Below are 27,193 nucleotides of genomic sequence, written 5' to 3' on the forward strand. Positions count from 1 at the left end.
TAGGCTGTGCTCAGCAGGGCCAGTCTGCCCCACCCATGTCTCATCCTTCTTGGGCCAATAACTATTTGAGATTTGTTCTTCTCATGGTGAAAGACAGAAGTGTGGGAGGGCAAGCTTGGAATATGTAAGCTTATTTCAAACTTCTTCTCAAGTTATGTCCACTAATCCCATTGGCAAGTGTCATAGCCAAACTTAAAGTCAAGGGCAGAGTTAATTCTCTACCCACCATGGGGCCAAATCAAATTAGAAGGACAAGACCAAGGTTGGTATGATGGGATGTTTACCCCTCGGGCGTTGGTGGAGGGAGTATGCTGCCCAACCTCCTACCTTGGAGGTAGAAGCCAGAGTACGGAGGTACGCAGGCTTTGCCCAGAGCAGCAGCTGGTCATTAATGTCTCTTGGAGTGAGCGGCTGAGGGCTCTGGCTTTTGCTCTTCTTTTCATTGAGGCAAGAAGTATGTTAAATGCCACAGTGCCTGTCCGCCTCTGTCCCATCTCCTTGAGGGCTCACGCCTCCTGCCTGCTGGGCACAAAGGCCAGGCCGTCCTTTCCTACTGGACCAAGGAACCTAGCTCTGCCAGCCCCAGCGTGGCTTCCTCTGCTAGAACTGCGCCTTCTGATGACAGCCTCCTGCCCTGAGCACCTGCTAAGTACTGGTGATTTCAGATTCTCTTGTGTTGAGTGCATGCTGAGTGCTCTTTCTGGGCATTTTTCTGAACTGATCACGCCATTCTAAAAGGGGGATCTAACTGTCCCATTTTTATGAGGTTCAGAGAGGTCAGGTCAGTTGCCCAAGGTCACATGGTTGATAAGGAACTAAGCTGCGATTAGAAACAAGCCTACAGGGTCCTGTGGTCTGGAAGGTGGGGTTTGGTCAGAGCTCTGCCCTGAGCTGCTGGGCCGCTGTGTGACTTGGAGACATCACTGCAGCACCCTGGGCTCCAATTTCTCCACCTGCCTTGTCTTCTCCCAGAGGTGTTCTGAGATAAAGGCAGTTTAGAGCTTGATCTGCAGCATGTCAGAGGGAGTTTTTACATACAAATTTCCAGGCCAAACAGCACCCTCAGCTCTTATTTAAAACTACATAAAACTTTAACAGTCTGAAAGTACACCTTGTTTTTCCAGTGAGGAGCACTATCTGGTAGACTGGTTCAGTGAACCATGTCCGGCCATTTGTCACGTTGAACCTCATCCAGTGGTCCGCAAATATGTCCCAGTCAGCTGTGGCAGCCGAGTGTGACATCTGTTTGGGAAGGGTGGAGGAAGCTGTGATTGCCACCAGCACTCTGACGTCTGCAGCTGTCCATCTTGTCCCTCTAACAGTGTCTTTCTTGGATAGCTGGCCACTGCTGTATGTGGTGTGTTTTCTCCAAAGCCAAGAGGCCTTGTAAAGTTTGCAGATCCCCAAGAAAGCACTGTCAATATTTCCACTAGCAGTCCATTGACTCAACAGCCATATGTTCTCACCTTCTCTATGCCTGGCCTGGGGAATAAATGCCTGGGCCTCTGGGAAGAGTTGGATCCAGCCATGGCCCCTGGGAGTCACAGGCTTGTAAGCAAAGGTGAACAATCTAGCGTGAGCAGTGCCATGACAGAGACGCCTACAGCAGAGCCAGGTGGCCTTGCAAAGGAGGGAGTGGCCAGGTCTGCTGAGCAGCTCAGGAATGCCTTGAGACTCAATGCTCAGCCAAGGCCAGAATGACGAGTGGGTGTTTCCCAAGCCAGCTCAGGAAAAGAAGGCATCCCTTTTAGGATACCACAGGGACCTGAGTCAGTGGACACCCAGGGCATCTGGGGAGTGCTGTGGTCTGGGGGTGCTGGATCATCACATGCAATGAGAGCAGAGAGAGGTGAGCTGGAGAGGTTACTGAGGCCTGGACCATGGTAGCCTGCACTCTGTGCCCAGGATTTTGAACTTGGAGAACGAGGGTCATTGAGGGCTTTTTAAAAGAGCAGTGACGTGATCAGATCGGATCATCTTTTATTAATCTGCCTTTAGTAAGAGTATTCCATTGCATTCCAGAAATAGTTCCTAAAAAATATCTTTAGTCCTTCAGAGGTTCTAAAATACCTTTGCTCTGAATACAACTTTTTGTGACCCAGGAAATAGCCATCAGTGGGCAGATTTAAGAAAAATATTCCTCCCAGAGGAAAAACGAAATTCCAGAAACCCAGACCTGATAGACACGCAGAGATCCTAATCCCCGAAAGAATATCACACAGCCAGAAGACCTCGCCATAGCAGATGATGTGGTTTTAAACAATGTGCTTTGGGCTACTGGGGATGTCATGTCCTTTCCTAGAAACTTACAAAGTAGAACATTCTAGATGCTACTGCTGCATAACAAATTACTCCAGAACATAGTGGTTTAAAACAATTATTTTATGCTCACAGATTCAGTGGGTCAGGAATTCAGAAAGGACACAACAGGGACAGCTTGTCTTTTTACTACCTTGTATGGGCCCTCCGCTGGGCAGGCTTGAAGCCTGAGGGTGCCTTGACAGCTGGAACCATCTGGAAGCTTTTTCATTCACAAGTCTGGAATCGATGCTGGCAGTTGGCTGGCAGGTCCGATGGGGCTGTCGGTCAGAGGACATACACGTGGCCTCTCCATGTATTCTCTCCTCATGGGCTACCTCGGGCTTGCTCACAGTATGGTGGCTGGTTCCAAGAGCCTGCATTGCAAGAGGCAGGAAGTAGCAACTGCCTGTTTTTTAAGCTCTGGGTCTGGAAACTAGCACATCATCCCTTCTGCTTTATCCTCTTGTTCCAGGTAGTTGCAAAGGTCCACCCAGATTCAAGGAGAGGAGCTATGGGAGGAGTTGCTCTGATGTGCTCTGATGTGCAGGGATATACATGTTTGGGAGGAAATACAGCTGGCCACACAGCTGCACCGGTGTCTTCAGAAGCTGAGAAAAACTCTTGTGTTGTTTCTTCACAGATTAAGAAAAGTGTCTGTGGGTTATATCATCAAATTAAAAAGCAGCCCTTAGCATATGTCTCTGGGGATATTGCAGTAATAGGCTATGCCTTGGGTGATTTTTTTCCCTTCTAAATGTTCTTCCTGGAGCTTATGGTGCCCAGCCTGACCTATTTATCTTTGCTAATATAACATTACATAAAAACTTCATCATCATTAATATGGCAGAGTCAGAAGAGGGGATACAAACTGATCGGCAGGGCAGGATGGTTCCTGGCCAGGAAGCGCCCCCAGGGAGAACTCACGCACAACAAGTAGCTTCTTTTAGGGCAGTGGTATGGACGCACTGGCTGTAGCCTGGTGGGAGAGTCTCCTCTGCCTATTGGCCCCAGGCCCTGGAGTAGACAGCTAACTGGCCCAGATCTGGCCATTGCAGATACCCACATGGTGGGCACAGTCTGTTCAACCCAGCACATTTAGCTTTAAGGTCTCTGGATGCCAGACCGTAGCCATGCACAGAGAGATGAGCATGAGCTGCAGCCCCTCCCCCGACACCCTGCCCGCCAGAACCTCCCCACTTAGGAGGAGAGGGCTCTTTATTCCCAAATACTTACTGGGCACCTGTGATGTCCACAAAAATGTTCTAAAAAGTGGATGATAGCAGTGAACAAAACAGAGCTCTCCTCTCCAGCAGGAGAGTTCAGTAAACAGGGAAGCAGATCCATGCAGAACATCCTGGGATAAAGGAAAAATAAAGAGGGTAAGGGACCAGCAATGGGGGTGCTGTTTCAGCTGAGCAATCACAAGCCAGGGCCTAACAGGGAGCAGCCTAGAGGGCTCCAGGGGCAGCATTCGGCAGGAGAGGAGGGAGAGAGGCTGGGCACAGGGGGAGGGACATGGGACTGAGAGGAAGCCAGGGCCGGATCACAAGGCCTCCGAGTCCAGCCATGTGACTGGCCTTATTGGGCAGAGACATGGCATCATATGACTCATATTTTTAACGGATCCTTCTAGCTGCTGTGTTGAGGACAGACAGGTTGGGGCAAGGGTAGAAGCCAGGGAGTAATTAGGAGGGTATTGGAATAACTCTGAGAAAAGGTGGCTGCACCAAGTGGTAGCTTGGAGGATGGGAGAAACGGGCAGGGCCTGGAAATCTTGTGAAGGAACAGTCGCCAGATGTTCTGCAGGACCAATGTGGGGGCAAGGGACAGAGAGTCCAGGGTTGGGGCCACTGGCCCTGGGAAGAGGGATTTGGCGTTAACCAAGGTGGGAAGACCACAAGGAACAGGTTTGGAGAGAAGAGCAAGTTAAACCCGGATGCCTGTGGACCGCCACGTGGAAATGTGAGCAAGGAGAGGATAGTGCATCCCGGGCTGGAGGACAGGTCCTGCCTAGAAAGTTAAATCTGGGCGTCGTCAGCATATGGATGCTAGTTAAAGCCGTGAGACCGGATTGCACCCCTAAAGGAGTGAGGAGGAGAAGAACCAAGGCCCAGAGACGGGCCCTCTGGGCAGGAGGAGGTCAGTTGGGTGTAATCCGGGAGGCCGCCAGGAAGTCTGCCATGAAGAAAGAACGTGTGTGCTTTGAGTATGCCCAGATGCACAGGGAGGGCTTCTTGGCAGAGGAGATCACACACACAGAGGTATGGAGGCAAGAGCATGCACCATGGGGCCAGGAAGCAGAACTTGGTGGGCAGCGAGATTAGCCAGATCTTTGGAGTCAGACCCAAAAAGGCTTCACCCTCCTTATTGCACGAGCCCTGGGCAGCCACTGCAGCTTCCTGAGCTGGGGAGGGACACAACTGGGTCTGGTTTTAGGGCCAGGGCTAGGCAACAATGTATAGGGTGAATTGGAGGGGAAGGGGTCCTGGAGGTAAGAAGACCCTTTTGAGGCAGGAGCACACCCAGGTCAGGGGCAGTGAAGGCTTCAGCAGCAGACACAGGTGGGATCTGTGTGACAGTTTTCCTCTAAGTGGGCCAAGGGTTTGCAAGCTGCAGTCTCATGCCCACACTGCCCTGCAGAGCAGTGAGAGGCCAGGAAGGCAAGAGCACCGCAAGGCCTCAGTAACCTCAGAAATTGTGAAGGTGCTGGCCAGGGCCAGTGGGGGGCAAGGAGGGCCACACTTCTGTTTATGGTAAGCTCACAAGTAACATCGTGCCAACTCCTTTCCATCCACTGCCCCATTCTACCCTCCCTGCAGCCTTATGAAGTAGGCCCCACTGCCATCCCCATTTTGCAGAGGAGGAACGTGTCTCAGAAAGGTACAGAGAGCTGCCCTGGCACACAGCTAGTGTGTGATGGAAGCAGGATTTGAATCCACATCTTCCTGGCTAGACCAGTGTTTCAAGGTAAGCTAAGGAACTCCAGAAATAAGAACAGTAAACTATCAAGCACTTACTCTGTGCCAGGCACACACAGATGCCTTTATCAGATGTATTTGGGGCAGGCAAGTGTATGATGCACTTTCCCAGCTCAGAAACCTGCAGTGGCTCCCCAGTACGTAGACCAGTGGTCTTAACCTCTCTTTACAGATGAGAACTTTGACACTTAGAGCCCAAGCTGGGATTTGAGTGCAAGGCTCTGTTCCTTTTACATACCTCATATTGCCTCCTGCCCTGGCAGAAAGAGGAGGGGGACTGGATCCTCTGTGAACAGCAAGGGTTCACGGCTGGAGATGGGAGAGTGGGCCAACCTGGAACCTGCCGCAGGTCCAGGCCCAGTGAAGCTTCCATGCTGGCTGCCTGACTTTTTGTGCCCTGTTGGCCGTCTGCATAAAATCGTGGGCCTGTTTTCTGAATTGGGCAAGTGCTTTTTCCCAGGGGAGCTGCCCCAGGCCCACTGCAGGTGCAGACACAGAGTTGAATTCAGGATAGAGCCTTCGCTCCTGCCCAGCCTGGCCTTTGGGTGACCTCTGGCCTCGAATGAGATGCTTTCCACTAGTGCCTTGCTGGCCTGCAGCCCAGCGGTGTGCAAGGTGGAGGTGGGGGTGAAAGATCAACTGAGAGAAGGGTTCGGGAACCTGAGAGCCAGGGCAGAACCTCGCCAATAAGTCTCTGGCAAGCTGCCTTCTCGGTTGGTGCCTCTGGAGCATTTGGAAAAGAGAGCGGCCTCCAGGAACCCCTGCTGCCCTTAGGCCCTGGGGTCTCTGGGCTCGAGCTCAGCCAAGAGGAATGAGGGCCCGTGGGGAGAAAACACCAACCAGTCCAGGGCAGGATTCAGCAGTCAGATACCCTGGGCTGCCTCTCCCTTAGCCTTGAAGAAACTTGGGCCTCTCGTCAAGCTTTCCCTGGTCAGAGCGGCCTCCTGCCCGTTCAAGGGTGGGTGGGGTTAGACATCAGATTGGAAATTGTTTTCACAGGGCACTGAGAGGCCACTCTTGTCATGGAAAACACATCTGGGGTCCCACCACTCCTTTGGTCTGATCTTGGCCGTGTCCCAATCCCGTCTGTGAGATCTAGGGGTGGGGCAACAGGATCTTGAAAACCACTCCAGGTCCTTAACCCTTAGGTTTGAGACCATGTGTTACAATGGAAGGGGCCCCAGCTTCAGAGCCTAGAGCGTGGACGCAGGCTGGAGCTCCCGGGCAGGCTCAGCTCAGCCCCTGCGTCTGTGGGACGTCAGCATTCCCACACCTGACACCTCAGGAGGGTCACATGTTCGCACGAACCATGTGCAGCCTCTGGTACCTACGGGGGCGCATCAGGATAAACCAGGGAAAGATAAACTTAGTTTGGCTTGGGGTATGTTTTCCTACTGATCCTTCAGTGTAGGGGGCATTGAACATTTTGGAAATTCACTTCAACCCAAATATTAAAGCCATCCCCAGATGCATGAGTCTGTATTGGGAAGCCCCTGCATCCCCAGGCCTCCTCTCTTGAAATGCCCTCCTTTCTGTAAGTGGATTCTGCAACCTCCAGCCTTCATTCTCCCACCTCTCCCTCATCCCCCTCCCATCCATTCTAGATTGTGCCCTTTATCTGACCTCGCCCAGCCTGGAGAGGTGAGTGTTTGAGATGCAGAAGGATTCTCTGCCTGCAAAGTCCACACAAAGGAGCAGTTAGGGGAGCACTCGTTAAGGAGACTGGACGCTAACTCAGAGTGCAGGTGTGCCTGCAAAGCTGGGCTCCTGCGGCAGACTCAGGTGGGGCTCCATGCTGTCAGCGATCTCCAGGGCTCTGCTGGGGAAAGGCAGGGCCTGTCATTCTCACACCTCTGTGCCTCTGCGGGGAGGATGCTGAAGGAATAGTTACTTCTCTTAAGCTACATTCTGGTCCCTAAAGGAGATGGCTGCTACCCATAATGACTGTAGTTGTAGGGGGTTGAAGGGAGGCAGCCACCTCTTCCAGGAAGCCCTCCAGATGGCACTAGGCACAGCTCTTTCTCCTTCCCTTCCCCCTTCACAGTCCTCTGAACTCAAGTTCTGGTTGTCACCATGTGGGGAGGTCTTCCTCAGCTCTTTTCTGCCCAGTCCATGGTCTGCAAAGCTCGTTTTGCAGAATTATCTCAACCTTGACTCCCAGAACAAGAGCCTAAGGCCCAGTGGAAGGGCCAGGCCTCACGCCTTGTGTGTGTGCTCACTGTCCTAGAGTGGTTCCAAAACCTTTGGTTTGTGGATTTGTTTGTTTGTTGCCCAGACTTTCTTTCCTTTTTTTTTTTTAATGGAAATAAGTTTCTGGCTTTAAAAATAATCCATGAGCTGAAGAAATCAAAAAGCACCAGCAGTCCCAGCACTCGGAGAAAAGCGCTGAGCTGTGTCCTGTCCGACTTAGTTCACCAGCTCACCCACCTGGCACACAGCAAGAACTTACACCGCGCTGCTTTTTTGCAGCCTGCTTTCTTTTACAGATCCCATGGGTATCTCCCCAAAAAACACGGGTCGGGCTCACCTGTGTGAATGGCTGCATCATGTCCTTTTTTACATTTGAGCCACAATTTATTTAACTAATCCCCTGTTGTTGGACCTGGAGTTTTTAACCAACTTTTCCCCACTATCTGTGGTACTGCAATAAATTACTTCCTGGATAAATATTTATGAACATTTTTTTTTTCTTAGAATAGAATAAGGAATGAAATGGATGAGTCAGAGGGCTGGCACATTCATTAAGATTTTGTAGGCCAAATGCAAGTTCACCCTCCCCACAGCATCACAGAAAAGTGGTGGGCACCCCCAACGGGGGCTGATCGTTGTTGACTTGCTGACTGATATGAGAGTGGTTCGAGGCCTGGGAAGTAGCTCTAGACTTCCCAGGGAACTCAGGTGCCTAGCCTGCCACCCACCCTTTGCTACTCTTGAGGAGGAACAGTCGATGGTGGGACACTGGGTCCTAGACGCCACTTTGAAGGCTGGCGGCACTGGAGGTTCCCCAGACCGTACCTGGGCCAATGTTGGCTAAAAGCCTGCCCAGGCATTAAGAGGGCGCCCAGGGAAAGGGGGCCTGTGTGGTTGGGCTGGGAAGGATAAGAATGACCCTGGGTCACGCCTTCTGTCTCTGTGCCTACAGGAGGCCTCAGCGGGGCGACGGTCATTGACTCCCTCGACACCCTCTACCTCATGGAACTGAAGGAGGAGTTCCAGGAAGCCAAGGCCTGGGTTGAAGAGAGCTTCCACTTGAATGTGGTGAGTCTGAGACCCTCAGGTGTTAGAGCCAAAAGGGGCCCAAGAGGCCCACAGCCAGCTTCACCCTGTCATCTCTGAGACCCACAGACGCCGAGGCTCTGGCCGCAGGCAGCGCAGCAAAGCAGTCCTAGAGCTGGGGCTCCACGCATTCCATGTGAGTCCCCTCCCCTCAGACAGCCTTATGGTGGGGGGTACCCCCAACCCTGGCCAGCCCATGAGTCCCAGGCTCTCCTTCCCTGGGAGGAAAGACAGCCGGCGTTGCTTCCCTTCTCGGGTGCCAGGCACATTGCTCACACCCAGGAAGCCCCTTCTGGGGCTGGGGCTGTCACCGAAGAGCAGCAGCAGGGGAGGTGACTCAGTGGGCAGGACAGGTGGCTTATCTGCTTGGAGCTGCTCTGACCTGGAGACCCCCTCCCCCGGGCTGCCCTCTTGAGGTAGGTAAGGGGGGGTGGGGGGTGTCTGGTTGGAGGCCCACGGCCCTCCATGATCTCGGCTTTCAGCCTCGCAGGTGTGCCTGAGCAGAGACCAGGGCCTGGGGGAGAGGAGGGTAATAAGTCTGAATGGCACAAAACCCCTACCAGGCGCACCCCCACTAGAGTAATGGATCTGTCCTGGAGGTCTCAGCTCATCACCGGGAGAGGCTGTTTAGATGGATTTGGAGAGCAAGAAATGGAGACAGATGGGAAGCAGGCGGGGGTCACATCAAAACACACCATAGGGCTCCATCTAGGGCTCCGTGAGTGGCAGGTCCTGGTGTGAATGGGGACAGCTCCTGCAGCTCACAGCAGGACGGAGGCATCTGCTTCCTGGGGAGGCTGGTGTCAGCACAGAGCAGGCCTGAGAGACAACTGGGAAAGTGGGAAAACGTCATGCCAGGAGAGCCCCCTGGCTCAGATACCCTAGGAAAAACCATCAGCCTCCCTGAGCCTTGGTCTCCCCATGGATAAGGTGGGAACCACAGCTGAGTCACAGGCTGGGTGCGAGGAGGGTTGTAAAAAACACTCTCCAGCCCAACACAGACGTAAAGTGGTGTCGTCATCCTCATTCTGGTCATTTCGAGGCTTGTTACACCTTCTGGCAGTCTGGGTGAGGCAGGGAAATTTAAAATCCTCCCGTTTCCTCCTGTATCAACCAGGAGAAAAGCAGGAGCATTTCCATAGGCCCACCTTGTCCCCTACCCTGATGGCGGGTGGAGAGTGGGCATCAGGCCGCTGTGGGCAAGGTGCCAGGGGGTGGCAGGACCAGGGGAGCCTGGGCACACTCATCAGGCTGCGGCAGGTTAGGGGGCTTCTCTAAGAAAGCAAGACAGGTGCTCCCTGTCTCAAGCCTGGGCTTTCTCATCTGACAAATGCGGACGGTGACCTTTGCGTCACGAGCGGCTAAAAGAGCGGCTTTGCGAGCGCTCTGTGGACCGGAAGCCCTCCCAGGTGAAGGAATGGGCCTTGTGGTGATCAGCATAGGAGACCTGGTGTGGAAAGCCTGCAGAGGGGAGCCCTCAGGGGCAGGGGCGGTACCTGCAGGCACCTTTAGGAAGCCATGCTCAGCCTTGGGCAGGCCTCTCTCCTAAACCACTCAGTGTCTCCTATCCGCTCTGTTTGGAATGAAGGAGCTCCGGCAGGGAAAGGCTAAAAAATACCCAAGTAAGTGGCTCAGTGGGATTTTTTACTGAGATCTGACCCTTGGCACAATGCCCCAACACCCCTGTCTTGCAGTCCAGGCTTAAGAAAGAAAATAACAGTAATTAAGGCAGTGTGGGCAACCCTGAAGGCTCCAGACTGAGGCTGAGAAATCGCTGGTCACCTACAAGCACCTGCCAGGCACCCTACCCTCAGCCTTGGCCCTGTTTGCCCCAGAGCCTCCTCTGCGACCTTCCACTCGTCCTGCCACACCAAGGAGGGGCCATACCATCCTCCTGCCAAGCCGAGAGGGGTCCTTTGGGAAAGGGAGGAAGGGGGCTAGAAGAGGATTTGCCTCCTCCCAGGTCAGCTTCAATCAGCAGCTCCCCACTGGGTTCTTGCTCCTTGGAGAGCCGCCAGGAGTTACTTTGCACTGATGGCCTTGGGCAAGGGCTGGGGAAGAAAGCCAAGCTCAGTGTTTATTTGAAAGGCAGTAAATGTGCAGTGGTGGCCTGCCAAGCAGGTGCTGGTTCCTCCTGCCTTTTGCTCTGAAAACCATCGCTGAGTGGCGGGCGGGGTGTGGCCCTGGAGCCCAGCACAGGTGCACAGGTGTGGCCAGATCGGCCAGGGCAGCAGGCAGTAATCGGGTGACACATCTCAAGGGCCCAGCTGTCCCTGGGAGCCCTGCAGGCATCTCACAAGTGTCCCCGCTGCCCTCCCCCCTTCTCTCTGCCTGCAGAGCGGAGAAGCATCCTTGTTTGAGGTGAACATCCGGTACATTGGAGGACTCCTCTCAGCCTTCTACCTGACCGGAGAAGAGGTGAGCTGGCCCTTGGAGGCCCCTAGACTGTCCAGGCTGGAGGGGGCTTCAGAAAGCACCCAGTCCCACCCGCTCATTTCACCAATGAGAAACCAAGGATCCAAGGGGAATTTGCCCAAGGCCACCACGTCCCCCCACTTCCTGGTGCCACCTATAGACTCCTCCTCTTCGGTCTGATGCTTCCTTTCTGCCACCTGGGTGAGCCCAGCTGGCTCCTGCAGTTGGTAGTAAATTCTCTAAGGGCAACAACCAGGTCTACTCACACCATCCACACGGCTCCTTACCCGGCACCCAGCCCCAGTTGGGCTCGGTGTGGGCTGGTAAGGCTGCTGGACTGGTTTTTTACAATGTTGGTTTTGGGGATTGCTAAAGCCAAGACCATTGTTTCTCTATTTCTGCCCCCAGACCCCTGGGTCTTGTCCTACTCCACAGCCACCCCTTGCTCTCCCCTCTGAGCCAGACACCAGCCAGACACCAGCTCCAGGTCTGAAGGGGACAAAGGGGAGATGGGGTAGCCACTGCTGGTCACACACATACAGTCAGTGCAACGCCTGGGCCGCAGACGAGCTGTGTCGGCTCCAGAAGGAGGGCGGTGAAGGGCAGGGAGAAGGCAGAGCCCTGAACCCAAGCTGGCAAACCTGGACCTCTGGACCTCTTCCCCCACCACAGCTGCCTGTGAACTTGAGCAAGCCCCTTCTCCCATCCTGGGCCATGGGAATGGTCCTGACGCCCCTTGGGTCGAAGAGCTCTCTTGAAATGGGACAAAAGGGAACAGGTCTGACGCCAGGGCTGACTGGCTCCAAAGCCCACAGTCTCCACGTTGCCAGGGAATTCTGAAGACCACAGAGCTCTGTGGAGCCCAGGCGCCTTCCTTCCCTGTTAACTCCTGTGAAAGCCCAGCAGGAGTAGCTGGAGGTGAGGTTGGCCGAGTTCCGGGGTCATGCAACATCTTCAGCTGCGTTCCCGGAGGGGCTGTGCTGGCGGTCAGTCCTCGCCTTTCCCTGCACGTTCCCCCCCGCCCGCCCCCCGTTCTGTCCACCTGGAGACAAATAATTATCACAGCGGGGGGAGCCCATGGAAGTGACTTGAGCAGTGCTCAGAAAAACTCTTCACCTCCACCTCTATTGTCTGCGAAGCCTTTCCGCTTCCCTTCAATCTAAGGCCGCGCAGGCTGAAGCCCAGGGTTTCGAGGCTGCAGGCTTGCCTTTATCTCTCTGGTTGCTCCAGGCCTCTCGCCATCAAGCTAATCTCCTCAGCAGAGATTACTGCTTGTACCAATTTGTCCCTGAATGATTGTAGTTGGGAGCCCTCAGCTTCGAGCCACCCGAGGCCCGAATTTCATTTGAAAACCCCAGGACAGGAAACTGACATGGAGTTGAAGAGGGCCCTGTGTTCTCCCAGGCATTGCTCGGTTCCTGGCCAGGTGGTGGGAGGTGGATGTGGGGTTTGGGGAAGAGGGGAAAGAGCAATGCAGCTCGGGGCTCACAGGGGTTAGTTTGGGGGCCAGCAGTACAGGAAGGAGCTGGCAGTCCTCAGACTGATGCTTGTCCCTCCTTCCTGTGGGGTTCCTGCGTCCCAGTGTCTGAGGGTTGTGTTGAGTTGGCTCCTGACCCTGTGACCTTTTCACCACCTGCCTGGGTTGTAGCCCTCATCCTGCCTGGCCCAGTGTCACTGCTTGTCACCAGGGTTCAGCCACACCAGACTGAGGCCTCCCTCCTATCTCAGTCCTCGATCTCACACACAGTGGGTGCCTGAGGAGCAGGCCTTTCCATTCTTAAAATTTCCCACAAATATTGGTGGAATGAATGGTGATGGAAACCCTAAACCTCTGCCTGGGCTGAGCCCTTTCTTTGCTTGAGAGGGAACCAGCCTTGCTGAGACTCCCATGACAGTGACAGGTATACCCACGGCCAAGCAGGCGACCTTTGCACGGCACTGCACAGTTTATATAGCACAGCCACTTACATACATCCTCTCATCTGACTTCTAGAAGAACCTGGTGAGGCAGCCATGGCACATGTACCATTCCATTGTGCAGTTGAGGCTCAGAGATGGTACATGGCTCCCTCAAAATCACACAGCTGCTAATTGGGAAGATCTGAACCTAGGCTCTGACTCCCAGCCCAGTGCCCTTTCCACTCTACAGATGGTAACTCCTGCTGGTTTCTCTGCATCTGTTCTAGAATCCCTGGGCCACTGGCTGTTGCTTACCATGGCTGTCTGAGGCCATATCTTTGTTGGAAAAGCTGCTTGGTGTACCAGAAAAAGAGCCATTTAACAGCTCTACAACCTTGGGCAAATTGCTTCTCTGAGACTCAGTTTTGTCATCCTCTAAGTGGGTCAATACCTTCCTCACAGGTTGTTACAAGGATTGAAAATCATATAGGTGGCACTGATACTGAGATTTATAACAAGAAATACAAATTTGGTTTCATCCCATTTCTGGCACAGAGTTCCTAAAACCACTGAAATTTCCTAAGTGGTGAGAGCAGATCATTGTGTCTTTTGGACCCCACGGTAGGGGCTCGTTGCCAGAAGAACCACCTGTGATTAGAAGGTTGGAATGTCAGTCGCAGTCCCCTGACCGCAGTACGAGAGAGGGGCTGGAATTTGAATCAATAGCCAGTGGGCAAAGATTTAATCAATCATGCCTATGTATTGAATCCTCAAAAAAAGACCCAAAAGGACTGGGTTTGGAGAGCTTCCAGGTTGGTGAGTGCATGGAGATCTGGGGAGAATGGCACCCTTGGAGGAGGTTTGGAAGCTCCCTGCCCTTTCCCCACACCTTGCCCCGTGCATCTCTTCTGTCGGGCAGTTCCTGAGTGGTATCCTTTTATAATAAACTGGTAACCCAGCAAGTAAAATGTTTCTCTGAGTTCTGTGAGCTGCTCTAGCAAATTAATTGAACCTAAGGAGGAGGTTGTAGAAAACTGATTTATAGGCAGTGGGTCAGAAGTCCAGGTGACACCCTGGGCTTGTGACTGTCATCAGAAGTGTGGGGTGGGGTAGGGGTGGAAGGGACAGTCTTGTAGGACTGAATCCTTAAACTGTGGAATCTGGTGCTATCTCCTGGTAGATAGTCTTAGAATTGAGTTAACTGTAGGACACCCAGCTTTTATCAGAATTGTCTGGTGATTTGGGGAAAACACACACACTGGAGTTGGGTCCAGAGCTTCCAAGATGATAAACACACACACACACACACACACACACACTGGAGTTAGGTCCAGAGCTCGTTACACACCCACTCACTTCCAAGATGATAAGCGTGTGCGTGCGCACACACACACACACACACACACACACACACACACACACACACACTGGAGTCGGGTCCAGAGCTCGTCACACACCCACTCGCTTCCAAGATGATAAGCGTGCACACACACACACACACACACACACACTCTGGAGTCGGGTCCAGAGCTCGTCACACACCCACTCGCTTCCAAGATGAGAAGCAGGACCAGTGTTCTTCTGGTGCAGGGTGCCTCCCTTGTCCACACACACTTGCTCAGCATCCTCCCTGGGATGGCTGAGGCCCTGCAGTGCCAGCTGGCAGCAGGGCCTTCTGAAGGCGGAGGCATGTTTTGCTGGCTGAGAGGAACATTTAAGAGGAGTGAGCTCAGAGTCCTCAGGGCAGAGGACAGCCAGGCAGCTGTCTGGGACCTCAGCAGTGGCTCAGGACCAGTTTGTGCCTCTGTGCTCAGCTTTCCTAGGAGTCACATGAAGATATCAGGAGCCCCTAGTAGTTGCTGAACCAGTGGCTTATGGGGTGACACGAGGCTTTGGAATCTGATTCTAGACAAGCTCCCCCAGAGGTTCTGACGTGGCTGGGTCCCGTCTCTGGCACTGGATGCTGCCTTCTTGTCTCGCGCATCACTGCGGGGCCCTGGGGCCCATGTTCCCTTCTCCCTCCCTCCCTAAGCAGGAGCCACACCTGCCTCTCAGGCTGCTGACCCACAGCCCATAGGGGAGTTCATGGATGCTTCCCTCACTGCATTCCCCAAACAGCTGCCTTGGCATTTTTCAAGCATGTGTTGGGATGGGGAACCTCAGGAAGACTTTGTTTTGAAACAACGCACAGGAGGTCAGCAAACTGGGTCACCCTTGAGCTCCAGAAGTAAAGGACCCGTGTGCTGTTCCCCCCAGGAGCAGCTGCTTAGGGATTTGCAGTCTCACATTTTAAAACATAATGTTTATTGTGGATTTGTCTTTATTATAAAATTTGCACAGAAAATAGAGAAAGCCAAAAGAAAAGAACCTACCCACCAAGGAGACCATTATTAATATTCTGGTGATATATTTGTGAACACAATATTTTGGAATATTACATTCTGAAATATTAATCATTGTTAATATTTCCTTCCAAACCTATCCTCACATGTCCACGTGAATATAATTTTTCGTAAAGTTGAATCGCACTATTTTGAAATATTTTCCTCTTAACAGATTGTAAGCCCTTCCTTTGCTATTAAATAACCTTCTACAGCATCATTTCAGTGGTCGCATGCTAACCCACTGCATGGATAAGCCATAATTTAACCACTTCCCTATTGTTTGATATTTGGAGTATTTCCATTTCTCCCCTATTCTAAACAATGCTGGAATAAATAGCCGTAGAGGTAAATCTTTACAACATCCTTGATTATTTATTTCCTTAGAATAAATTCCTAGAAGGGAAACTGCTGAGTCAGAAGTCATGGGCACTCTTGAATGAGTCAGAAGATCAGTTTGAGGGGATCAGAGCCTCCGGCAGGGGCCCTGAGGCCTGGGACCTCCTTCTGCTCCCTCCCTTACCATCAGCCTTATCGGTCGGGTAGCCATTCACCTTCTCTGTTCACATCTGTGAAATGGGAAGAGTGTGCAAAATCAGAATGTCAAAGGGGAAAGGCCGCTCCCCTGGTTACACAAGGGAAGGCAGTGGTTTGCTGAGAAGCACACAGAAGCCAAGCTCTGGGGTCAGGACAGGGTGGGGACTGGGCTCCCAGACCTGTGCTCTTTGTACTCACTCCAAATGTGTTTCCTACGTGCCTGGCCTGTGACATCCCGTGGGTGGGCAGGGGCTGCCTCATCTTCCCACTGGTCACCCTAGTCACTTATAACACTGAACCCCCCTCACAGTCCTGACACTGGTAAGGGCTTTACAACTTCACAACTCCCAGGAGCCCTGAGAAGGCAAGACTGTCCTTGTTTTATGAACAAGGGAGGAGTCAAGGCTCAGAGAGAGGTGCCTTACTTGAGACCATGGAGCCAGTTCACATCCAGGCCTGCCGTGGTGCCCCCTCCCCCTCTGAGCCCCGCCATGGTGGCAGGAGCAGCCTGTGGCGATGACACCCCTCAAGCCTGGACTCACTGTGCCCTCTGACCCTTTTCTTACAGGTGTTCCGAGTCAAGGCCATCAAGCTTGGGGAGAAACTCCTACCAGCCTTCAACACCCCCACAGGAATCCCAAAAGGCGTTGTGAACTTCAAAAGGTAGGGCGCCTTCCGATCCCCTCCTGCTCTTGGCCACCTCTGCAAGGAGGCGCAGGGGGAGCTCACTGCCCACCTCGGCCGTCACAGAGTCAGGGCACAGGGAACACCAGCCTTAGCCAAGGGCCCTCCTGGGCTGCTGTCTGACACCAAGCCTGGTTCTCAGGGTTTGGGATACCCAGGGCCTGATCTTCCTAGGGTGGGGAGGGGGCAGCTGTTCCTCTGTGACTGTCCCACGGCACTGCCCTGACTCACAGCCCTCCAGATACGCCCCAACCTGGACGTCCCTAAAGATGCAAGGGGGTCTCGGGGCCCGGGGTAGTGGGACTCCCAGTCTGCCGACTCCCAGCAGGGCTTGGTCTCAGGAGCCCAGTGTCAGAACCCAGAGGAACTTCTGGGAGCATCCAGCCCACAGAGGGTCAGACTTGGAGGAGTAAAGGCCCTGGCAGAGGTCAGAGAAGCCAGTAACTGACCTTCCCAGGACACAAACCCAGGACTTCCAACTCCATTTTTAATAATGATATTTATTGGAATTTTCCTCTCTCTACTACATTCTCATTGCAGAAAATGTGGATTTTTAACAAAAGTGTTGGATAAGACCCCCAAAAATCACGTTTCCACTAATCAAAGAAATCACTGGTGATGTTTCTTTCTATGGGCTCCATTTTGAAGCCCTGACTTTATTGGCCGTTTCAATCGTCACCCCTCCTGATCTGTTGGTTAATTGCGTGTGTGAACGGGGGTCTTTCTGGGCATCCCTAAGTCACAGAATGCCAGCATGGAAGGGACCGTGGGCAGCACAGCTGGAGGAGGGGGAGCCGGTGGCGCAGCTCTGTCCAGTTCCAGGCCCTCAGGGCGCTTCCCTGCGCCCCCAGCTTCCCTTGCTGCTTCCTTCCCCTTCATGGGGCTCCAGTGTACTTCCGTCCATTCATTTTCCAGATGTGGCGACTGAGAGGGGAAAGGACAGGGCAGAGTCAGGAGAACTAACGGCCGGCCGGCTCCCAGGTCTGTCGAGGAGTATGAATGCTGCTCCTGGGGATCCAGATGTGCGCCATCGTGTTACCGCCCCTCACTCCATTCTTCCACCAATGGCCTTTTTCTCCCAGCTTCCTTGGCTTGAAAGCCCAGTTCATGTACCACCTTTGCCATTAAGCCAAAAATGTCAGCCTCTCCTGGGCTCCAGGCACTCCATCTGCCTCTCAATGGCCTCCTCACACTCACACTCACATTCTTCTCCCTCAGGCTGGGAGCTTCTCAAGGGCAGGATCCATGTGAATTCTTTGCTCACCCCTTCAACAAATATTTGCGCTTCAGAAAAAAGATTTAATAATGACACTGTTTCTACCATCTACCACTTACTGAGCAATGCTGTGTGCCTGGCATTGTGCTAAGTAAGGGTTTCCATACTTGGCCTCCCCAGATGCACCCCCCACACCAATCCTTTGAAGGTAGGTATTCATCAGATCCCCATTACTCAAATGGAGTCTCAGAGAGATAAAGTAACTTGCCCAGGATCTTTTAGCTAATAGGTAATGGCACGAAGGTTTAAACCCATTTCATGACAGATTGAAAGCTCTGCTCTCACTGCCTGCCTGGCACCCCCACCCCCCAGGCAGGAGCCCCGCTGCTGCTGTGTGGTGGAGCAGGCCCTGGGAGCCATGGCAGTGGGCAACCAGGGGGAGCTCTGAGGCCTCCTACCTGCCCAAACCTGGGAGGAAGGCTGTAATATTTCTACTGCAGGACTTCCCTTTCCCAGTCCCATCGCCTGAAGTGATTTCTTTTCTCAGAATTCTCAATTCAACAATAGCTTCAGCCAGCTGCCCAGGAGGGAGGGAGGCTGCAGGAGGCGAGGCAGGAGCCCTGGGCTCTGTGGAGTGTGGTTCCCTCTCTGTCCTGCGGAGGTCCCACTCTTTCGGCCACCTCAATTGCTTCACCACCCCATCTTGGGCCTTGCAAACAAGAGGGGACTTGGCCTGCTCAGCATCTTCACCTACTGTCCCTGTGGTTGGACAGCATTCCTGGGAGGTGACCACACTTAAATCTCACCGTAGGCCACAGAGAGACCTTCAGGGTTGGTTGAGTCCCCTTCTCAGTGCCAGGGTTGACTCCTCAGAGCTGGACACTTGGATCTCTGCTAGATTCCTTTCCCATAAACACTGACCCTAGAGAAACACAGCCATCTCTCTTGGAACCCAGACACAACACACTGCCTCCCCAGCTCCGTCTCCCGAGTCCAGCTCCTCTGGCCTCATTGCCCAGGGCCCAGGAGAGGACCTTGGCTCAGGCATCCTGCCCTCCTCTGTGCGTGGCACTGCCGGCCCCCAAGCCCATCAAACCACAACCCCGGCTATTGCCTTACCCACGACCTCATAGCCCAAACCTGATCTGACACAGATCCTGACATTTCTGATTAAGAAACTGCATTTATTTTTAAGCTGCTTGCGCACTGCCAGTGCGGTATACATATGTATGTATATGCATATTTCCTGGCAACACCTCCCCTTCGTTTTCTGGGTAAGAGAGTCTGTTGCTAAAAACGCCACCCTGCTCCAGTAGGGCCCATGTGGTGTGAAGTTTGCTCTTTGGAGAGGGCCTGCTGGTGGGCCACACACTGCCACCCCTGCTCCAGACAGGGCCCACTGTGGCAGCCCTAAGAGGAAGGGCAGGACTGGGTCCCAGCAGGAGGGGTACATAATTAGGCTCTGCCCTGAGCTGCTGGGTGAGGAGGCCCCTGGAGGGGAGGTGGTCCTCAAGCAAGAGTGACTGCTGTCCCCTAGTGGGGAGGTGTGTCTGCATAGGCCAGCTCTGGAGGCAGAGGCAGGGACAGCCGTGACCTGTGACCTGCAAGGAGCCCTGGCCTACCTGGCATACCTGGCAGAGTGGCTGTGGCCGGTACACACACACACACACACTCTCTCTCTCTCTCTCTCTCTCTCTCTCTCTCTCTCTCTCTCTCTCCAGCCACCCAATCCAAATCATACAGGCTCAGATACACACAAGATCACTTTGTCACACACACCTGCACCCATACCTATGTGCCCATGTTCACACACAAATATGCATTTACATATGTATGCTCAGGCCATACTCAGATCTAACATCTCAATAATTAATATTTATAAAGTGCTCACTGTGTGCCAGGCACGATGTGAGCATGTGATATGAATTCTCTTTTCAACCTCACAACAACCACGTGGAACCCATTTTACCAGTGAAGAACCTGAGACTCAGAGAGGTGAGGTAACTTACCCAAGGTCACACAGAAGCAGAGCAAAATTAGAATTACAATCAAGGTCTGTCTGGCTCCAAAGTTAGCAATTACAGCATATACATGAATGAGTACACGCAAGTAGAAGCTTCCACTGGGCTGAGGGGGAACACTCTGGAGCAGCCTCTCCTGCCAGGGGACAGAACACAGGCTTCAGGCCCACTTGCAGGCTTAAAAGGCCAAGAGGGGAGAGGGAGAGTTTCTGTTAGCCCATTGCCTCTTGGGGCTGCTCAGAAGACCTCCTGGTCTCTGGAGGCTGCCTGGAACAGAGGAATTTGGGGCACAAAAGTACCTAGGATTTGTATTCAGCTCTGCCAGCTCTGTCACTTACCGTGTGACCTTGGGATGGTGTCTCCTCCTCTCTGAGCCTGAGTATCCTCACCTATGAAATAAGAACCATGGTATCTACCGCTGAAATTGGATGTGAAGGTAAGATAAGGTAACACAGCTGCCTGGTGCATATTGGGAACTTAAAAACTCAAAACAATATGTAATTTCATGTACATAATTACATAATGTTTAAAATGGCAGTAATCATGTGCAGAATTTATACCCCACAATGATTCTTTGAAGTGTGGGTGCTCATTTAACAGATGAGGAAACTGAGGTCTAGAGAAATTAACCAATCTGCCTGAGGTCACCTAGCTGGGAAGTGGGGAGCCAGCATTTGTAACCAGGCAGAAGAGAGGAGGGCGCTGCCCACCGGCTGCCTCTGCCCAGCCCCGGCTGCGCCTGTTTGCCAGGGCAGCCCCACTACAGGAAGCCCACTTGGGAGGGTGAGCCTTGGGAGAGCTGGAGAGGAAGGGGAGGCTAATGTGGGAAAAATGAGAACAAAAGGCAGCTGGGTGGCTGGTGGCTTTTTTTTTTTTTTACCTTGAATTTCTTTGTGAGGGCAGGAAGCATCAATTATTCAGGAAACCCTATGTGGGTACTGCAGCTCCCACTGAGATCACAAACTGGAGAGAGAAGACTCACTTGGCCCTGGGGGACGAGGCTCTTGGGGGAAGGACTCCCGCTTCCCTCTGGGTGGGGAGCCCCCTGGGGAAGTGCCCTCCCAGGTGGCAGACCTCCACGTGTACGGGCTCTGACCTCCGACGGCTGACTTCCCTCTCCCCGCCTCAGCTTCCTCCTTTGCGTACTGGGATTGATGATGCTTTACCATGTGGACTTTAAGGGAAGTCACAATGCAGACAACTTGCCCCTGTGCCCGGCATCTGCAGCTGCAGCTCGATAAACAGAAGGTGTTTTATTTATTACCCAGGAGTGAACTTTCTGCTCTCTTTCGCCCATCCCTCTCCACCTGCCCCCTGTCCCAGCCAGGGAAACAGCCAGGGAAGGGGAGACAGGAAGAAGGGGCCGGTGGTCATCTTAGTTCACTGAGGTCACCTGCTCTGAAAGACCCTAAAATTCAAGCCCTCCCTCTCTGGAATCAGCTGAGAAACTGATGAGTTTCCCGACTCCCCCAGAAACTACATGCAAGCCCGATAATGGAGTTTAGAGAGAAGGGCAGCCTCAGGGGAGCCCCAGACAACCCCAGAAAAAGGGGTACCCCTCAGGTGGCAAAGCATGACCTCCCAGACCCTCTGTCCGTCCCCCACACCTGCCTTCCCAAGTCCATCTTGGGAAACAGACAGACAGAGGCCAGTTCCTGGATGGTCAGAGCTCTCACAGTGAGGAAGCAGAGGGGCTTTTAGAGGTCCCAGCAGAGCCAGCCCCTCCACCTGTCACGCCAGCCACACCTTGGAGCCCCTACAAATAGGGGGTGCTCATTCCACCCTGCTCTGTCCCCACCCTCTGTCCCCCACAAGCTCCTTGCAGAGGGAGGTTGACCCCTGTCCCCTCATTGTTCTAAATGTTTCACAGGAAAAATAATCATGATACATATGAGGAAACTGAGGCATGGGGAGGGGAAGCAGCTTTCCCAAGACCACCCCCATTCTGCACCTTCCTTTTCTCCTTGAATCTTACAAAGCCCTGGGAACAGAGACAGGAACGAGTTACCCTTACCCCGTTTGCCGGATGCAATAACTACCATGCACAAAGAGGAAATGGTTTGCCCAAGGCCTCTCAGCTAACAACCTTGAACCTGAGCCTCCTGGCTGCAGATCCCGGGGGAATTCAAGGGACAGCATCTGGAAAGGCAGTGTCCTTGCTTATTGTTGTATAAGTAGAAGAGAGGCAGGCTGTGCAGTGGTCAGGACCAGCCCTGGCAGCCCACCAGCCTTGGGTCCCAGGTGCTCCGCTGTGTGATCTTGGGTGGGTGACATCATGTCCTGTGCCTTATTTTCCTCATCTATAAAATGGGCAGTTGGGAGCATTACCTGAGACCCTGTGTCTGTACTCTTCCATGCTGCTATCTAAGATCATGAGGAAACTTGCTCTGAGAGCCCGTTTCCTTTATCCCCAACCTTGGGCTTCCCCAGGGACCAGCAGCTCTGAGTGTGTGGTCAGAGCCACCTGCCCGTCAGGTGTGGGTGACACAGTATTGCAGGTGGGGGCCATTGTATGTCCTCAGGCAGCACTGACAGTGTGGGGAGAGAGAAAGGGCCAGGTGGGGACCCTGCTGTTCATCTGTCCCGTTCAGGCCCCCACCGCAGCCCCATTTACCCTCCGCACACAGCACCACTGATGGTGAAGCAGCTGAGTCGCCTTCAGCCGGGATGAGAAGAGTGCTCCTGGGGTCTTTGTGGACCCTGACAGCCTGGTCGTATCACCTGCAAATTTAGCATCACTTGTGTGCCACCAGGGCAGCTCTGCTACTAACCTACTCAATCCCACACGTCTTATGCGGGCCGCTTGACAACAGAAACAAAGAGTACTGCAAATCAGACACAAACCTGGGTTAGGTCCCCTCCAGCCAGGCACCTCCATTCTCATCAGCAAAACGGGGCTATCATAGGCCCCACCCCCAGGGAGGATTAGGTGAGATTGTGCGTGGAAGCTCCTGCTCCAGTGCCTGACACATCGTAAGTGCTCCCCCAGGAAGCGGTCACTGTTACTCTCAGCAGGGGAGCCAGCCCAGCCGGCAGGGGGCTGACTGGGGCTGCCTCTATCTTCCAGTGGCTCCAACAGAAGCTGGGGCTGGGCTGTGGCTGGGAGCAGCAGCATCCTGGCGGAGTTTGGGTCCCTGCACTTGGAGTTCTTACACCTCACCGAGCTCTCTGGCAACCAGGTCTTCGCAGAAAAGGCAAGTCTTCTCCTGGCTCCCTCCCCAAACAGCTCTGACCTCTTCTCCCCCAGGAGAACTGAGGCTGATTGTCAGCCCATCACAGGCCACAGGGAGGGAGGGTAGGTGGGTGGGGAACTCAGAAGGCCTCCAGCCACCACTGATACAGCAGCAAAGTTACTCTGGGAGACAAGTTACTCTGGGAGACGTGTTGGTCCCAGAAGCCAGGGAGCAGGGAAGGTGAGCCCAGGGGGCGATCAGGATCCCAGAGGGCAGGGCAGCTAGCGAGGTTTTCACTGGTATGCACATCAGCTCCACGGGAAACCCACATATGGGAAACCTGGAGAAAGTGCAACAACTGAAATCCTGAAATCCTGAAATCCAGGCGCCTGCTTGCTCACCTGGGCAAGAACTGGCCACGGGGTGCACAAGCCTCCCTTCCAGGGACAATTAGCTTTCTCATGTGAGGACTGCCTGCCATCCCTTCCAGATGCCCCTCCAGCTCATGTCACTGGGCAGGCAAAGCCATTTCCCTCTACAGCAGGGACAAGCATCTGGCTAAGGCCACGGGTGCTGAGAGCTGGCATCCTGGCCATAGTCCACCCAGACAGGTGCCTGTCCCTCCCCTCTGTGAAGGCCCCCAGAAGGAGCAGTTCCTCAGTGTGGCAGCCTTTGGCCATCACACTGTCTGGAAGTGTCTCCGTGGGTCTAACCGTAAACCCAGAGAATGGACGCATACGCAGCACCCTTAGTGGCTCTCAGGATCACCAGCGATTGTTCCTTGCTGAGTCCTGCCTGGGTGGGGGATGCCCTGCCCTGCAAGAACCCTTTGGAGGCCCCCACACCTTCTCTTCCCCTCGCCCCCGTCCCCAAATGTTGGCCTCTTAGAACGCGCAGGGAGCTGGGAGGTCACAGATCCACACCTCTACCCTGTGGCTCCTGTCTCATGCGGGCAGGCCAGCCTCCTGGCACCTGTAAGGAAACGGATCTCTGAGCATCACTCAGAAGTCTGCATTTTTAATAAACTCATGTGCTTTTTGATGCCTGATTTGGGACTACTGCTTATTCAGTGTGGGAATCCACCTGGGCATTCTTGAGAAGCTGAAGAAGAGCTTTTCGACCCCTTGATTACTTCCTCTGCATTAGGGATCTTAAACAGCCAATTAAACCCTAAACAGCCAGTCACATCAGACCTTCCTCCAGAAGCTGTTCCTGACATTGAGAGGGTGTCGCCTTCAGCAGCTTTTCCCTTGCATAGGCACACCTAGTTTTATCGAGCTTCACTTTATTGCACTCGGCAGGTATTGCATTTTTTACAAATCGAATGTTTCTGGCAACCTTGTGTCAAAAAGGTATCGACGCCATTTTTTCAACGGCATTTGCTCATTTTGTGTCTCTGTGTCACGTTTTGGTAATTCTCACCGTATTTCAAACCTTGTCATAATTTTGTTATGGTGAACTGTGATCAATGATCACCAAAAGCTCAGTTGACGGTTAGCATTTTTAGCAATAGTCTTTTAATTAAGGCATTACACTATATTTTAGACATGATACTATTGATCGCATACTTGAAAGACTGCAGTATAGTGTAAACATAACTCTATATGCACAGGGAAACCAGAACATACCTTTGACCAGCTTTATCGCAGTATTTGCTTTATTGTGACGGTCTGGAACCCAGCCCACAATGTCTCCAAGGTGTGCCTATACTACAAGGAACCTGCTGCCCTGCTATACACCCTCTTGAAAGTTTGTGGAATAAATTTAATCCCACTTCCAAATGGGTCTTATTTTCTGATTCTTTTTCCCATGTCCAAGCGCTCCCTGCCCTCTTTTCCTCTATTGCTTTTGGGCTGATCTCCTCTAGGAAGATCTTGACGGTCTCGAATGGCCTGGGACAAGGGCCTCACTCTGGTCCCCAGCTAGCCAGGAGATACCAGCTACCACTGCCTGTGCACCTACTGTGTGCTGGGTTCCTTATAGTGTCTCTGATCCTCCTGACAACTCTATGAGGTAGGACTTCCTGTTATCTCCATTTTATAGAGGAGGAAACTGAGGCCCAGAGAAGTTAAATCACTCATCCCAGGGCATCCAGCTCCTCGGTGAGAGAGCCAGGGCCAGGCCTTGGACCTCCTGGCTCTGAGGCCCCGCACTTGCTCTTCCAGGACAGATCAGTATGGCGGACTGCAGGCTTCTTCTCTGGAGTCAATCTGCCTCTTTCTGTTTCTACATTTACATTCTCTGGCTATTTTCATCCCCCAGTCATGCCTCCCACAGAGGCGATTATTGGCAGTCAACAAATTGGCCCAAATTCTACAAGCACCCGCACCCTGGGGGGGTGGGGGGTGCTAATATAGCCTGCTTCGTTGCTCACCACCAGGGCAGCTAGGAATACCTCAGGTACCAGCGCATTCCTGCCCCGATAGTGGACTACGTCAGTGTCGATGGCTGAAATCTGAGGCGGCAAACCAAAGCACAGACCCTGGAAAGAAAGGGTAAAAGGCTAAAAGGCTGCTCTTCCTGCTCCCTTACAGATCAGTCTATGAGTGGGATACAGGACGGTCCCTGCGGGCCCTTCTGTCCAGGCAGATTCTGTCCTGGGAGCTTTTCGGGTAGTGCCAAAGAGCAGGCCCTGAGGGATCAAGCCGTCCTGCTTCTTGCCCTTCACAGCCCCCGAGGTTGCAGATCCAGCCTCTTCTTGCCCCAGGCTGTGCTGCACATCCCTGTGGTCCCTTCCCTGATCTGTGTAGGAGCCAGGCTGCTCCCTGTGGTCAGACAACAGCTGACTCGGGTCCTGGCTGTGCTACTTACCACCTGGGTGCCCACAGGCAAGTCACCTAACCTGTCTGAGCTTCAGGTTTTCATCTGTTAAACAGAGATACTATATAGGTTGTTCTAAGGGTTGGAGATTATGTATATAATGGGTCTGGCTCAGAGGAACTGAGAAATGTTAACAGCTCTTGTAGTTGCTGTTTCTAAAACCCTGAGATGCTAATAGACATCTGATAGGCACCCCTAATAGGGGACAGGGGTATTGGAGAGCACAGACTCTCCTCTGGAATGGTTCCTATGGCATCAAATAAAATAACATACTACTAGTTCGAACCATCTGAAGTTGTCAACATTTGGCCGTTTCTGCCCTATTAAAAAGGCCATCTTACCTAGCTGTCACAGGTGAGCTACTGTCACTTAAATGAACCCCCATCCTAAGAACACACCCTCCAAAGCAATTCACAATGAGGTTGGGAGTAGGGGGCCTGGCAGGGCCCCAGGCAGAGCGATCAGTGCACAGGTTGGGGGGCAGGCCCCCTCCCCCGCGTGGCCATGGCCTGCCACACCCCGGGCGTGGGCACCAGGGCAAGGCCATCTCCCCACCGCGGGCTGGAGCCGGCTGTTGGTCATGCGTGCTCCCTGCCTGCCTCGTGGGGAGGCCTCCTCTGGATCCGAGCCAGCTGCCTCAGTCCCCGATGGGCTGGGAGTTGGCTGGCTGGCTCAGGAAGTGAAGTGTGCCTGGTGTCCATTTCTTGGCAGGTCAGGAACATCCGGAAGGTCCTCAGGAAGATCGATAAGCCCTTCGGCCTCTACCCCAACTTCCTCAGCCCAGTGAGCGGAAACTGGATGCAACGTGAGTACAGGAGGCCGCTACCCCTTGTCAGCTGATTCCTGCCCCTCCTGGACCCGGCCCTGGGCCAGGCACCTGGGCTGAGTGAGGAAGGATGCATTCTTCAGAGCCACCTGCCCGTGAGGCATTCACCCAGGGCTCCTGGCTGCCGCCCACCCTGCCAGGCCTGCGGAGTTTCATTATTGTCTTGCTGTTGTGACTAGTGTGATGGCAGCCATGGAGTAAGGTCCTGCCCTGTGTACCGCCCCACACTAGCTGTCTCCAGCCTCCCATCTTTAGGGTGCCCCTGAAGCCCCCATCATCCCCAAACTTGTAGAAATGTTCCAGATAGAATAGTCTACTCTGGAGGTGGTTGCCAGAAAGGCCACACATTCTCCCCCAGCCCCTTTGATCTAGTTCCTCACCTCCAACTTTAGCTTTTTTATTTTTTTTTTTAATTTTAGGCAAAGCCTAACCATGCAGCCATAGAAAAATTATTAATTTGCTGCTGTGTCTTATACCTGCAAGAATCAGTCTGGGGACTGCCTGCTGTTCTCTGTTCAGAGGCTTGTTTCTCCATCATACAGTTGTGAGTGACCCGTGGAGCCTCATCACAGCCCCCAGCTCTACCACTGAAGCATTTAGGGGGATGCTCAGGCGGGAGAATGTTCAGTCTCCCAGAGCCCAGGGGTTGCTCCCCTGTCCAGAAGC

General features: G+C 53.3%; 1 protein-coding gene across 3 annotated transcripts in view; it reads left to right on the forward strand.

Moving 5' to 3' along the window:
* Positions 1–27,193, forward strand: part of MAN1C1 (mannosidase alpha class 1C member 1) — a 148,983-nt gene that overhangs the window by 104,927 nt on the left and 16,863 nt on the right. For 2 of the 3 annotated variants that reach the window (XM_037017792.2, XM_037017790.2), the window contains exons 3-7: positions 8,422–8,537; positions 10,893–10,973; positions 16,356–16,450; positions 22,776–22,902; positions 26,413–26,506. In XM_037017792.2, coding sequence (XP_036873687.1) covers positions 8,422–8,537; positions 10,893–10,973; positions 16,356–16,450; positions 22,776–22,902; positions 26,413–26,506 — 513 coding nt within the window. The remainder of the gene's footprint in view (positions 1–8,421; positions 8,538–10,892; positions 10,974–16,355; positions 16,451–22,775; positions 22,903–26,412; positions 26,507–27,193) is intronic. The other variant, XM_037017791.2, reaches the window with a different exon arrangement.

Source organism: Manis javanica, chromosome 4 (assembly GCF_040802235.1).
Source record: "Manis javanica isolate MJ-LG chromosome 4, MJ_LKY, whole genome shotgun sequence".
NCBI lineage: Eukaryota > Metazoa > Chordata > Mammalia > Pholidota > Manidae > Manis > Manis javanica.